The sequence below is a fragment of the Diabrotica undecimpunctata genome, chromosome 3, assembly GCF_040954645.1.
Source record: "Diabrotica undecimpunctata isolate CICGRU chromosome 3, icDiaUnde3, whole genome shotgun sequence".
Classification (NCBI taxonomy): Eukaryota; Metazoa; Arthropoda; class Insecta; order Coleoptera; family Chrysomelidae; genus Diabrotica; species Diabrotica undecimpunctata.
The window spans coordinates 173,717,718-173,732,355 of NC_092805.1; the positions used below are offsets into that span (position 1 = coordinate 173,717,718).

The 14,638-nt window shown below is 32.6% G+C and overlaps 1 protein-coding gene across 2 annotated transcripts in view; it reads left to right on the forward strand.

Annotated features, from left to right (window-relative positions):
* Positions 1 to 14,638, forward strand: part of LOC140437842 (protein turtle homolog A-like) — an 813,173-nt gene that overhangs the window by 674,253 nt on the left and 124,282 nt on the right. For both annotated transcript variants that reach the window (XM_072527613.1, XM_072527612.1), the window contains one exon: positions 5,653 to 6,002. In XM_072527613.1, the coding sequence (XP_072383714.1) occupies positions 5,939 to 6,002 (64 nt within the window). In that variant the 5' untranslated portion in view covers positions 5,653 to 5,938. The remainder of the gene's footprint in view (positions 1 to 5,652; positions 6,003 to 14,638) is intronic.

The window sequence follows — 14,638 nt, forward strand, 5'->3', positions numbered from 1 at the left end:
ATGTGTTCGGAAAGATTTCCGCGGTTAGTACAATTAAACTTAGAGCTAAGATTAATATTATTATAAAAATTAATATTAAACTCACCAGTCTTCCGGGTTGAACCGCGTCGATATCCATTTTGCCGAGCTTTCGACATCCTCTCTGATGTCTTCTTCAGGGCTTCCGAGGTCTCAGTCCCCCGAGCCCCCAGACACTACTACACTCACTAGTCACTTCTAGTTCACTCACTAGTTCGTGAGCGAACTCACGAGTTCGTTCACGAGTAATAATATTAATCTTAGCTCTAAGTTTAATATATATATATATATATATATATATATATATATATATATATATATATATATATATCTTAATGCAGTTACTATTTTCATTAGGAATAAGCCTCAATATATTTATTTTTGACGTTTCGCTTTCCACTTCGGAAAAATCGTTCTCAAAATACAAAACATGAATAAATTAAAAAAATTTTGTATTTTGTTACTTGATGAAAAATTATTTTACTAATTTAATTTTATCTAACTCGCTTATATTAATAATTCAGACATGTATTATACATTTTAAAGTAGACGACTTTGAAATGATATTGCCAATATTATTGAGTTGCGTTCCTGGGACGACTTTAGATAATATGTTAGATGTAAGATAGTTCATTCTATTACAATGAATGGAAAGTTTAATAAATAATTCAATGAAGTGCCCGAAAAAACCCCAAAGATCAATTTTATTTCAAAATTGAATACATTGCGTCGTATATAGGTTTTAAATTAAATAAACTGTAAAGCACAGTGCAATTTTGTAACATATATGCGCTCGAAATTTCCCTGAACTCAAAAACTTACATTCATTGAGAAGGAGAACGTCCTCCTCTGTCCCTTTTGTCTCATAAATTATCCTAGAAGGGTCTAATATCCTCTAGTTTACTTGTTTCTGGTCTACTTAAAATGTAAAAGTTTAAATTATACGATATTTTTGTCTGATATTCTTAAAAGTGTTTCATACTACTTTTGCTTCTAGTTAATATCGTGGGTGATATTTGTTACATTATATTTTACAAAAAAAATCGTTTTATTTTTTTCAATAAAAATGACTTTGTCCTGATATACCACCGTCATTCGTTGATGTAAGTTTTTTCTTATACAGAAACTTTATTTATTTATTTTATTTAATTATGTAAATATTATACAGATGGTATTGACTGGGCTGGGTTTCCCCGATCGAGAATATGCAATGTAATTCTTAGATACGCCTCAGCTCAGTTGTTATTTTGATTTCGTGTGAAATACTTCTGATAATAAAGTGATTTCACGAGAACTATACGTAGCAGTTAGTCGTTTTATTAATCAATTTGCGTCTTATATTTTTAAGGTTAGTAGGTCTTTTATTGGTGGTATTGGTGGTGATAGAGGTGATAGACTTATAATGCTTCTACCAGGAATATAACCTGCTGTTAAGTAATACAGTCTTTAAGCTCCCCAAACGTCGACTTTACACATGGAAATCCCCCGCTGACACACCTGACAACATTATATGGAATCAGATAGATTATATAGCAGTACCAACAAGATATAAAAACATGATAAAATCGTCAAAAACGTACCCTGGTTCCGATGTTCCTCCGGACTACAATCTGTTGGTATGCAGAATGGTCATGAGAGTAAAACGGCTCAAGAAAAGATCTAATTTAAACACAATTGATATTAAGAAACTCACTAACCCAAAAACCAAAATAAAAGTACGAGAACAACTAGGTAAGAAAATAAACGACATTAACGAGAACACGTCGGACATAATAGAGAGATGAAATAAATCTAGGGAAGCAATTCAAACAACATACGCGACTCTATTAAAGCGTGACAGGCAGAAGAAGAAAGAATGGATGTCTGATGAGATAATGGATAAGATGGTAAATTCAAGAATAAAAATGCAGAAAAATACCAGCAAATCCACAAAATCATAAGAACGAAAATTCGAGAAGCCAAAGAAAAATGGTTTTCCAACGAATGCAGGGAAATAGAACAATACGAACGGAAATACGACAGTTACAATATGCACAAAAAAATGAAATCAATGACAAACAAGAGGAAATTCATTAAGTCGCTCAACAGCATAAAAGATAGCGATGGAAATCTTATCTCGGAGCCATCAACGATCTTAGAAACATGGAAATCATACATAGAAAAATTATTTGCATCTGACAGGACTGATGATAACCTATATGGAGAAGGAGAAACAGGTCCTTCAATCCTTAAATCGGAGATAGAAGATGCCATTGCAGCACTAAAAAACAATAAGTCAACAGGTCCGAACAATGTACCCTGCGAAATATTAAAGATCCTATGTAAATCAGACAAACCTTGAGATCAGATCAAGTTCCTTGATAATCTAGTTGTACTTTTTAACAACATATATAATAGCGGTAAAATCCCGGAGAACTGGCTACAGTCAACATTTATTACAATCCCGAAGAAACCAAATGCCCAGATCTGTGATGACTACCGGCTTGTAAGCTTGATCAATCATGTCACTAAAGCGTTCGCTAAGATCATTCATAGAAGAATATACGATAAATGTCAGTCAAATATCGATAAATCGCAGTTTGGTTTTCGGAAAGCACTTGGAACTAGAGAAGCAGTTTTCGCTCTCCAGGTGCTTATACAGCGGTGTAGAGGCGTTGATAAGGACGTGTATTTGTGCTTTGTGGATTTTAGAAAAGTATTTGACAATGTCAATCATAAACAATTGATGGATATTCTGCGAAAGACAGGTATTGACGACAATTACATTCGAAACAAAAGAGAATCGTGCAGATCAAAAGAGGTGTCCGTCAGGGGTGTATCTTATCCCCACTCCTATTCAATATTTATTCCGAGGAAATATTTAACAAATGTATGGAAAATGCAAATGAGGGCATAAAAATAAACGGCGAGTTAACGAACAATATAAGATATGCCGACCACACGGTGATCCTTGCCAGTACCATCGAGGAATTATAACAGGTAATGGAAAGAGTTTATTCAGTTAGTGAGAAATACGGCCTGAGCCTCAACTTCAAGAAGACAAAGTGGATGCTGATAAGCAAAAAGCAACAACCTGCTCGACAATTACGGATAAGTAACATACTAATTGACCATGTAGAATCTTATGTGTACCTTGGCACCAACGTAAATTCAAAATGGGAACAGGCTACAGAAATTAGGGCGAGAAATGAACGAGCTAGAGCAGCATTTAACAATATGAAAAAGCTCCTCATAAGCAAGGATTTGTCTCTTCCCCTAAAACTACGTCTAGTTAAATGCTACATTTTTTTGATCTTACTATATGGTATGGAGGCCTGGACGCTGACAGAGACGCTCACGAGAAAACTAGAAACATTCTAAATTCGGGTGTACCGACGCATTCTTCGTATATCCTAAACCGAACATCCATGGGAAAGTAGACAGTAAGCTAGGACCAGGCAGGAGAAGACAGTCGTGGCTCCAAAATCTGCGGAAGTGGTTCGGGCTCACATCGGTCGAACTATTGAAAAGCGCCGCAAACAAGATCAGAATTTCCATGTTGATAGCCAACGTTTGCAATGGACAGGGCACTTGAAGAAGAAGGTCTTTTATTAATTTTTGACATTGAGACTATGATAGATATTGCCGACGATGATAGAGAACAGTTTAGCGATCATGACGCTAAAAAAGTCCGTAAAAGAAAAGCACAAAAACGTCCGGACATCCAGAAGTTTGAAAAATAAAACCACAAGAGAAGAAGTCAAAGAGGAGATCAAAAACAAAATAAACAACATGGTAATCTCAGACATTAATCAAGAAAACATAAGTGTGGATGATATATGGAATAAAATTAACAATATCTGTAATTCAGTGGTAGATAATAAACTTAAAACAGAAAACAATATACAGAAACAGCCAACAAAATCATTAAGAAAAAGATTGAAGAATCCCTATAACAGAAGCATGATACTTTTAACCTACATACAAAGATCGAAAACTTAACGGGAGGAAGCGGATCACGAAGTCATAAGTCATAACTAGTCATAACTTCTAATTAATAAGACAAGTACAACAATCTGCTCTACGAAAATGAGAGAATACTTGAGAGATGGAGGCAATACATGGAGGAAGAGCAAGAGACAGAAGTTAGTGTTTCTGGATATTCAGGACCAGAAATAATGCTCAGTGAAGTAACATATGTAATAAAAAGACTGAAAACCAGCAAAGCACACTGAACAAAATCTCTGAAACTGCAGATTGGCTAGTTTCCACGTTTATCTCTCTCCTCAAAAAGGCAAATGTCACCAGATGCTCTCATTACAGAATTATAAGCTTAATGAACCATGCACTCAAAATCCTTCTTTCTGTTATTCACTTTCGCATATATAGAAAACTTGAAGAAAACATTAGCAGTGTTCAGTTTGGGTTTAGAAGCGGACTGGGAACGCGAGAGGCCCTATTTTTTATACAAGTATTGATACAAAGAGCTCGAGACGTAAATTGCGAAGTCTACGCATGCTTTATAGACTTTGAAAAAGCATTTGACAAGGTGCAACATCAAAAATTATTTCAGATACTGAAAGAATAAAGTATTGATGACAAAGATTTACGCCTAATTAAAAATTTATACTTACAGCAAACGGCAACTGTACGAGTAGACAACGAAACCTCACAAGAATTCACGATAAAACGGGGTGTACGTCAGGGTTGTGGTGCTACTGCCGCATGCTCAGAATTTCCTATATCCATCATGTTACAAACAACACCGTGATCCAACGTATGAGTGGAAATTATGCGTATCGGGAAAATCAGAAAGATGAAATACTTAGGGCATGTGATGCGCAATGAGAAGTATCAACTAATTCAACTAATTTTACATGGCAAGATAGAAGACAAAAGATCTCAAGGGCGAAGAAGGACATCGTGGTTGAAGAACATCAGACAATGGACAGGAATGACTTCTTCTTCTTCTTCGTCTAGCCATTCACGTCCACATCTGAACATAAGCCTCTTCAAGTCTTCCTTTCCATTGTTTTTTATTGTACGCTACTTGTAGCCAATTATTTCCGGCAGTCCTTTTCAGATCATCTGTCCATCTCATAGGAGGTCTGCCTCTGGGTCTTTTGTGTGGACAGGAATGACTACCATACGTCTATTTGGAGCAGCTGTGAACAAAGTTGTATAGACCAACGTGATTGCCAACATCCACATAGGATAGGCACTAAAAGAAGAAGAAGAAGGCATAAACAAACAAAATATTTCCATCAAATGGAAGAAAATACCCTATAAGTACAAATAAAAATATTGTATTTAAAAAATATTAATTAAAATAAAATAAAAATATAGCCTTATTTGTGGTCTCAATAGACCACCGTCGTGCGGTCTTGTTATTATTTAGACGTCGTCGATGGCAGTATCAAAGCTGCTCAAAATAAAAAAAAAACGATCTTTATTGATCTTTTTATCTCTCAAGTGATATGTTGCTGAATTAATTTTTTATTATACTTTTAAAACAATTTTGACTAAAAAACAAAATTGACTTTTTTCTTTGAATAAATAAATATATAATTAGCAGCTTATAATATTTATGAAGTTAATTTTTGAATACTAATGGAGTCTATTTATCATTACTAAACTAGTTTTATTTATTTTCAGGATTTGTTGTGGGATTTCCCGGACCATCTACACGTGCACTGTAAAAATGGACCACGACCTTTTTACCACCCAATGTGTACATCCATTCATTTATTCGTTTACGAATCCACCTTCGAGATCATATAAAAGACATTAAAAGTTCTCCTTCCTTGACATTCTCCCCTTTTTCCCTTGTAATGGCAAAGGCATCCTCGACACCCAAAGTTAGCTTTGTGTAGTACCATGTACGTTTCCATAGCTCCCACTTGATATGTGTAGTGCCCGATCTATTTAAATCCCTAGAACAATGGAATCCTCACGGCTTCTTATATACACTTTGTGGATGCTGATTTTCCCAGAATTATTTACAGGTAAGTCGCTTTTTATTTATTTTTTGTTATAAACTGATCAAAATATCACATTAATTTAATTTTACAATTTATTTTCATTATTTAAAACAATATTAAATACATAAATACATGTTTTAAGAAACAATATTGAACATTTTTTTGAAAAGAATATTTTTTAATTTTCATCTAAAAATATGCCAACACATTCAAACTTTACATCTTGTTAGAGTTTTATGAAAATATTAGACCCACGCTAGTAAAATTTTTTTTGAACAGCGATATGGAAGAGCCCCCTGCTAATGTTCCAAAAATACGCCTGACATTTTTTTGTAATTTAACGACAGAAATTGCATAGCTCTAGCTTTCCCAAAACAGAACTCTAAATAGCAGTCTCTGCGTTCTGACAGATTTTTTTAAGCTATCAATCAGAATGTCCAGTAAAAGTTTTCATCAAATGCCAGTCATAAAAACCTCACATGTTTCCTCATTTGAACAATATGTTCGTTGTAATGAATATTCATATCAAGATATTTTTATATGGTAAGTAATGAAATACAATAAAATGTAACTCATTTGCGTGAACGTGTCTATTTCAATCAGGTTAGAGAAATAATGTTAGATTTACTCACAATGTATTTTATTCAAAGTAGGACGACCGGTATTGATCACTAAACTTTGCTGTTTATTTCCAGGTCTTTGGAAACGTTACTTTAATGCTAAAAAATTACAAAATGTAACTATTAGAGTTCTATCAGTTATTATACTATAAATTGTGTCAATAATATGTATGCATAGTTTAAAAGAATTTATAAATAGTACTTACATACCGGTTCAATGAATGTAGTGACATAGGTGCCTACTAAATACTCATTTATGCCAGGTTGTTGTCTGAAAGTCATCAGCTTTATTGCTTAACGAATATTGTGGAATGTTTCTTAAGGAGAAAATTAGGAAATACAACAAAATTCGTGTTCTTAACGTTTAAAAAGAACTCTTTGGTGATGGCTAATGAATAAGATATTAAAATTTAAAATTGCCAAATATACAGAGTGGTACAGCTGGTTCCTCCTAAAAAAACTTTTTCGCTAGTCGCCGTTGTTCCATCAAATCCAATATGTCATCTGTCATCCAAACCCTGCTTTTTTAGCTTTGACCTGCCTTGTAAATTTCTCACACAAATTTCTTTTACTGTTGTTACGATTTTTATTTAAGCCCTCATCGACATTTCCACGAATATTTTTCCAAATTAAATTTTCGTCCAGTTGTCTTTGAACTGATTCCTTAACTTTCTCGCCTTGTGATATAATATTTCTGCGTGACTTCTTTTTGATCACCTCTTTTAATTTTAATTGGGTAACAACTACTATGGAATTGCGATTAGACCCAATGTCAGCACCTGGATAAGTTTTAACTGATTTGGTGCAGTTTCTAAATCGTTTTTTTATTAAAATTTTTTTTACTATTGGTTTTAAGTCGATTTGGTCCCTAATAATTTTGTCCTCTGATTTTGCATTTGACTTATAGGTGTAGATTCTTCTCGGTGGTAGTTTAAATTGAGTATTCGATATAATGATATCGTGTCCTTGACAGAACTGGACAAGTCGATCTCTGTTTCTGTTTCCCAAGCCATAATCCCCCACAATGTTCAAACAACGTTCTTTGCCGACTTTATCGTTAAAATCTCCGAGGAATATATTATTTTCTGCAGCTTTGACAAGATCTAGAGCATCAGTAAGATCTTTGTAAAATGCTTCTAATTTATCTTCATCACTGGATGATGTTGGGGCATAGACCTGAATTACATTGGTAATGAACGGCTTTGAACTAAATTTCACTAGCATTACTCTGTCAGATATGGGGATATAAGTTAACACTGATTGAGCTAAGTGTTTTGCTACTACGATTGCAACTCCATTATAGTGATTGGCATCGGTATTTCCGGCATGGTACACTTGATATTCATCTACGTCTCATACTCCTGATCCCGGCCACCGCATGTTACTTATTCCGAGGATGCTGATTTGCATTCTTTTCATTTCTTTTATGGCATTATATATTTTACCTGACTCAAACATGCTTCTGACGTTCCATGTGGCTATTTTGCAAGAATTTTGCATACTAACGACCTGAGAGGCCCTGCAGTCTTGAGATTGTCCTCTCTTGTCGGATCTTGGGTTCCGAGATCCATGATCATTAATATTTTGACTTAAATGATTTACAGCCATGATAGTTAAAACTAGGAGTGCCAAAAGGCCTTTAATGCAATAGTTCTCCTTTTCTTTCTGCATCCTTATGCCGTTGACTAATTTATAGTTTTATATTTCTTCCGCCATCGGAATCAATTTCTCAATTACAGGACAAAAGAGTGCCCTACCACTTACCACCTCGTCCGCCCGAAGCCGTTGGTCAGTATGTGGGGGATTGCTTATACCGGCAATCACTCGGACGCCAGCAGAGCCTCGTTTGTTGTAAAGCAGGATGCACCGGATTTTGATAGGAGAGGCTATATATTGCGCATTACAATCCCTTACATCCCAAATCAAATACACTGCTTAAAATGATCAAATCTTACTATCAGTCGTATCAGTTTTTTAGGAACCAGCTGTATGCCTACTTCTTCTTCTTCTTCTTAGTCGTTGACCTGATGCAGGTATCGTGATATCATGAAGCTATTAGCTAAATTTTCCAATGTTCCTCCACGTTTTTCTATCTTCTGCCATTCGAGCAAATTCTGACAATGGAGCGCCAATGGTAGCAACAATATGGTCCGTGTATCGTGTGGGAGATCTACCTCTATTTCTTTTGCCTTCTACTTTATCCTGGATGGTAAGTTTTTCAAGACCATTTCTTCGAAGCACATGTCCAAAATAGCTTATTATTATTATTATTATTATAGTATGCCTACTATACATTGTGATAAAATTTAATTAATTTATATTTTATAAAAAACGTTAATAGATTTAAAGTAGCTTATTAGGTCTTTCACTGGACGGATTTTTCTTCTCCTAGTAAGATTGGTAGAGCCCTTGTATGGCAGATCCTTTGATAAACGTTCTAGTTTGTATTTTAGTCGGACAATTAATAAGTGATTGACTATAATAGGTGTATTACATAGGGTGGGTTGTCTTAATAAAATGATTTCGTCAGAAATTTTTACAGAAAGTAAAATGGTGTACATGGTAATTTTATAAAATTTAATAAATAACTAAAATTTCACTAGATATAGCTACCGTCATTATGACCCGTTACATTGTTTAGCATTTTATTTAATATTTCATATTATTATGTTGATGGTGATTCTAATAATAAAAAAATGGAAGACATACAATTTCATGTGCTCATGTCATTTTGTTTCTTTTTTTTTACTTAATAACATCGTTACAGGTTTTTCCCACTCGTCATTTAAGTTTCTGGATCACTTATCAACACCCCACATATGCTTTTCTCAAGTTATTCAAACGGTTAGCATGTTAAAAATAAAAGTGGATGTATTAATTTTGGCCATTAGTTTATCAAATTAAGAATTAAAATTAGTAAGATTTATAAATAATGAAGTTTTACTACTTTACATCTGAAAGGTACAATAGTAGGTAGAGAATTGGCTTTAACATTGCGGTGATATGTCCACAACAACGGTATTTTTCGTATTTCTTTTTGAATCGGTCGTATGGCAAAGATAAATATTCAAAACCAAAATGTTTAATCAATTTCCTTGATGGACGAGCGTTAGAGAACCTCACTAAATAATTTTAGTCGGATGTTTTTGTCAATGGTCCTCCTATCTATTCAGCCAAAGAGCTTGTTCGGTTGAATCGTGTGACCGTCCTCGGGGATACGGAACGGGCAAAACTATAAAGGATATGAAATATTAGTTTGAGATAAGACTTTTGATGCGTGGAAAGTGGACCCGGTCCCCGGGGATCTTATTCATTTTACGATCTGAACTTGTCCTTGGATAACATGTAAACATTTTTCTAAATTGTAACAAAACGAGAGGAGCCGGCCCGAGTATCTCGCTTCAAAATGGCGGTATGATATATTTAGCCGTAAAAATAAATAACCGACGTTAAACAAGAAAGAAATATATTTGAAATGACACACATAAAAGCTTTATGTCAAATGTTTAAATGGCGCACTCGATAGTATACACCATGATCAATGTATATATATATATATATATATATATATATATATATATATATATATATATATATATATTAGTAGATTTTCTTGGGATTAGGTTCATAAAAGAATTTGTTTTGATACTAATACATTTTTATATTTTTTTTTCGACGTTTCGGCAGGAAATCCATGCCTTTTTCAAGAAGTAATATGGACTAAAAAATATTTTATTAAAGACATAATACGATTTAAAAGTGAGACTTTTGACTTACCAAGCATGTAAAAATTCGGTGCTAACAAGTATACATCAACGTCACAATTAAAATAATATTAAAAGCATAGGACAGACCCACTAAGTCACTACAAAGTGTATTTTATGTCACTGTAAAATGTATTTTAAATTTAATATGTTGTTTATTGATGTTAGTTTATCGTTTAAACAATCAGTTATTTTAACATCATAGGCGTTCTGAGATTATCTTTTTGTGTGTTTTTAAATTAAATTAAAATATATCTTGTTTAAATTTTTGACATTTTTTTATCATTTATTGCGTTATTATTCTTTTTGATTTGTATAGACTCTAGAAGCACCCTCTTCTTCCTCTTATGTTCACTTTTTAGGATCTTGGTTTTGTCAAAATCAAATTTGTTTCTTTTCGTATTCATGCTTTGTGAGGGCGGTTGAGTTTTTTTTGTCATATTTGTGGGAAAGTATTCTTGAATTAAGTAGCTGACTGGTTTGTCCAATATATACTCCATCACAATTCGAGCAGGGAATTTCATACACAACCTGCGATTTTTTTAATAGAGGGGTTTTTGTTTTTAGTCTTGTAAAATTCTTTTTCAAAAAGATTTTGCCCTTTATGAGCAATCGTAATGTTATGTGTAGACAGAAGATTTGCATCTTGTTCTGATAACCCTTTTATATAGGGGAGAGACATATAGTTTTTCTTTACTGTGTTGGTCTTATTGTTGTTATTGTTATTGAAAGGATCGGATAATCTAATAGCCCTATCGGCCTCTATGACGTCAATAGACCTCAGGTCATTACAAAAGCAATAACAACACTAACACTTAATTCATACCCACACCACCTTATCGACAACACTTTCAAAATATGTCTTAGTATCAAAACGATGTTTTTATGAACCTAGACCAAGAAAATCAACTAAAAAATATATATAAAGGTTCAAACTAGGTATATATATATATATATATATATATATATATATATATATATATATATATATATATATATGGATCACTCGAAGAGTGGTGGGTTTCTCGGTCAAAAGATAGAGAAAAAAGACAAGACAAGAAGTTGGCTACTTCATCTATTTATTGAAGACGTTTTGCTCTCTAATCAGAAAGCATCATCAGTTCATCTGAAAAGCACAATATGAAAAACCAAACATCCATAGACAAGTCAATATAAGTGTGTTACCTTAAAAAGACATGTAGCGGGCAATGGTAAAATGTAAAGAAGCTTAAGATAATAGACATCAATAATTAGTTGTATAAACAATAAATTGAAACATATATACAGTTTATAATTTGATTCAAACATAACACAGCAAAAGACCATGTGGTTATTGTACATGTAATTTAAAAAAGTATGTAAAAAACTTATGTAAAAAATAACTATTTGTCGAGAACTAACAAGATCATAAGATCACACTTTCAACAATAATTTGATATTAATTTAATTTAATTTTTAGTTTAAGTAACATTATTCAAAGTATTAAGAGTTTATTAGTAATATTATAAAAGGTGTAATAAAGTTACCACAAAAGCTTCCAATGCTAACAGGAGATACCCGGCAAATGGGAGCACATTTCAGATCCACATAGCTACCACGTGAAAAGACAGTGTCATTGAAGGCAAAACATGACACACAACAAGGCGAGTTACCAACCGCTAATGCAATATGACGGTAAGTTTAAAAAATATGAAACAGTAGGCGAAAACCTTGTCTTTACGAACCCTTAAATGAAAGAAAAAGATGTTTAAGAACACCACTTTCCCTTCAGGGAATGGCTCGGAGAAAAAGAACAAACAAGTGAAGTCGATCACTACATATCATATAAAAGTGTCTAAGTTATGGCTGGCTGGCCAGTCACAGGTACAGATTTAATTCAACTTCCAACAGTCCAAGGTTCATAATAATTTGGATCTGAGAAATTAATGAGATTTCTATGAATCCAGTTAATTTAAAAATTTTAATAAACTATTTCATCAAAAATTATTTTATATATATATATATATATATATATATATATATATATTTATATATATATATATATATATATATATATATATATATATTTATATATATTTATATATATATATATAAAGTAGTTAGGTATTATTGACTGACACGTTATGTAAAATAAAGTTTTATATTGAGGTTGCAGTCATTAATAGGACAGGAAAGTAAAACTCTTTGTTCTTTAATCAAGCTTTCGCAAAATTTATTTGCTTCTTCAGGATATGCTAAAATATGGTATCAGTAAATACAACGAAATTAGAACTAAATAGCATTGTATAAAACTAGTAAAAAAACTTACAACATGAGGTTAATCCATATTTTAGCATATCCTGAAGAAGCAAATAAATTTTGCGAAAGCTTGATTAAAGAACAAAGAGTTTTACTTTCCTGCCCTATTAATGACTGCAACCTCAATATAAAACTTTATGTTATATATATATATATATATATATATATATATATATATATATATATACATATATTTTCTTTTCTTTACTTATTTATATAAAATTTATAGATAAATAAATATAAACAAATATTATATTAATCTACTATAACCTAAACTACTTATAACCTAAAACGCAACTCAAAATTAACTTAACTACACTCGAACGTACGTACCTTTGTTTAGGTGACACTGTCACGATTTTCGTTTGACACTGGACAGTGTATCCTACACTCAACTACACTAGAATGGGCCGCACTAGAAAACGAACGAACAGATTTAATAATTTTTCACTTGAGCGTAAAAAAATTTTTTTCCTCTTATTACAAACGGTGAATCTTACTGGAAACGTTAAAATTGTAGAGCGTTAAGTCGAATCGTTAGGTAATGCACAAAATGTAAAAAATTGGAAATAATTTTGATAGCAACAATATTGGTAATTCAGTTGTTTTCCATGCATACCAAAAATAGATCACTTGAGAAAAGCACTCTGTAAGGGTCGAATTAATTACATATTATATAGTATTGTTTTCTAATTATATTATTGTTTTCGACCAAATACGATTAAATTAGTATTTAAACCGTCAATAAATAAATAAATAGTCTTCGTGATTGTTATTCTTGCCGTTGGGATTTTCAAAAGGGTTGTTATTTCTCCTTCATCCCGGAAATTGTTCTGTGAGAAATGAGACCTTGAAAAAACGGAATACGAAACGCAAAATCTTCCGTATTATCCCGAAAGATGCTTCTTACCGCTTTTTATCTTTAAAAATATTTAATTTTTAAATACGTAAGCCACGTTCCATAATATTTCACCTCGGCCATGGCGTTCTGAGATGGGCTTACGGTTATTATTGGGTAATATTTTTAAAAGCTTGCAAAGATGTTTAATCTTCGGCTGTGAGCTAACGATTTTTTATTTCGTTAATTTTACGTGAAATACGCAAACGATACATAACAGAAACAAATAAAGGAACACTCTCTTCTTGGTAATTTGGACATTAATAACAAAATGTTCATTATAGTTATATGTTTTTTGACATTAAAAACAACCTCAATCCAATTCAAATGTTTTGAATTTGTTAAATAAGAAATAGATTAAAAGTTCTAAACCTGTATTATAGTTTATTACAGTGTTGACTTTACATTTTAAATTTGCGCAAAAGGGTGAAGTCAAAACCATTTCCAGTACTATGTTTTTTCAATTTCCCAAACCGAGCGCCCACCCATTCTTCCAAAGTCCCAAAGGGCCTGTTGTAATTCAGACCAAATTGTATCAACATGTAAAAACGAATCGACATTAAGCTTTTACAACTCCATTGTGGATAATTATTCATACAGCCCTAAAGGGCAATGTTCAATGTGTGTTTGATCGTGTTCTAAACCACCGATGCCTAGTTGAGTATCTACGTGGTTGAAATTGATGTTTTCACATGTTTCTCGATATTGAATAAATCAATGGCTGATTACACTGTTTGCTTTGGTGTATACTGCTTTCATTTGCAAAATAAATATAATATGCCTGTCAGTATTAACATATTTAATTAATTTTTTCCGTTTTCATATCCAATTGGTATTATAAGAAAAAATCACATGAATAAAATAACTGAATTGAACAAAAAAAGTACTGCCCACTTGAAATTAATTACTGAACAACAATAGATGCAACATTATGAGAATTTGTGTTATAAACTTTACTTTAAGTTGTATAAAAAGAACTTAGTAGAACACACTTCATACGGAATTGACTATATAACAATACTTATGAAGGTGATTAAAATATCAAAAAATTAAAAAACAAAAGGATCACACCAAAAAGAA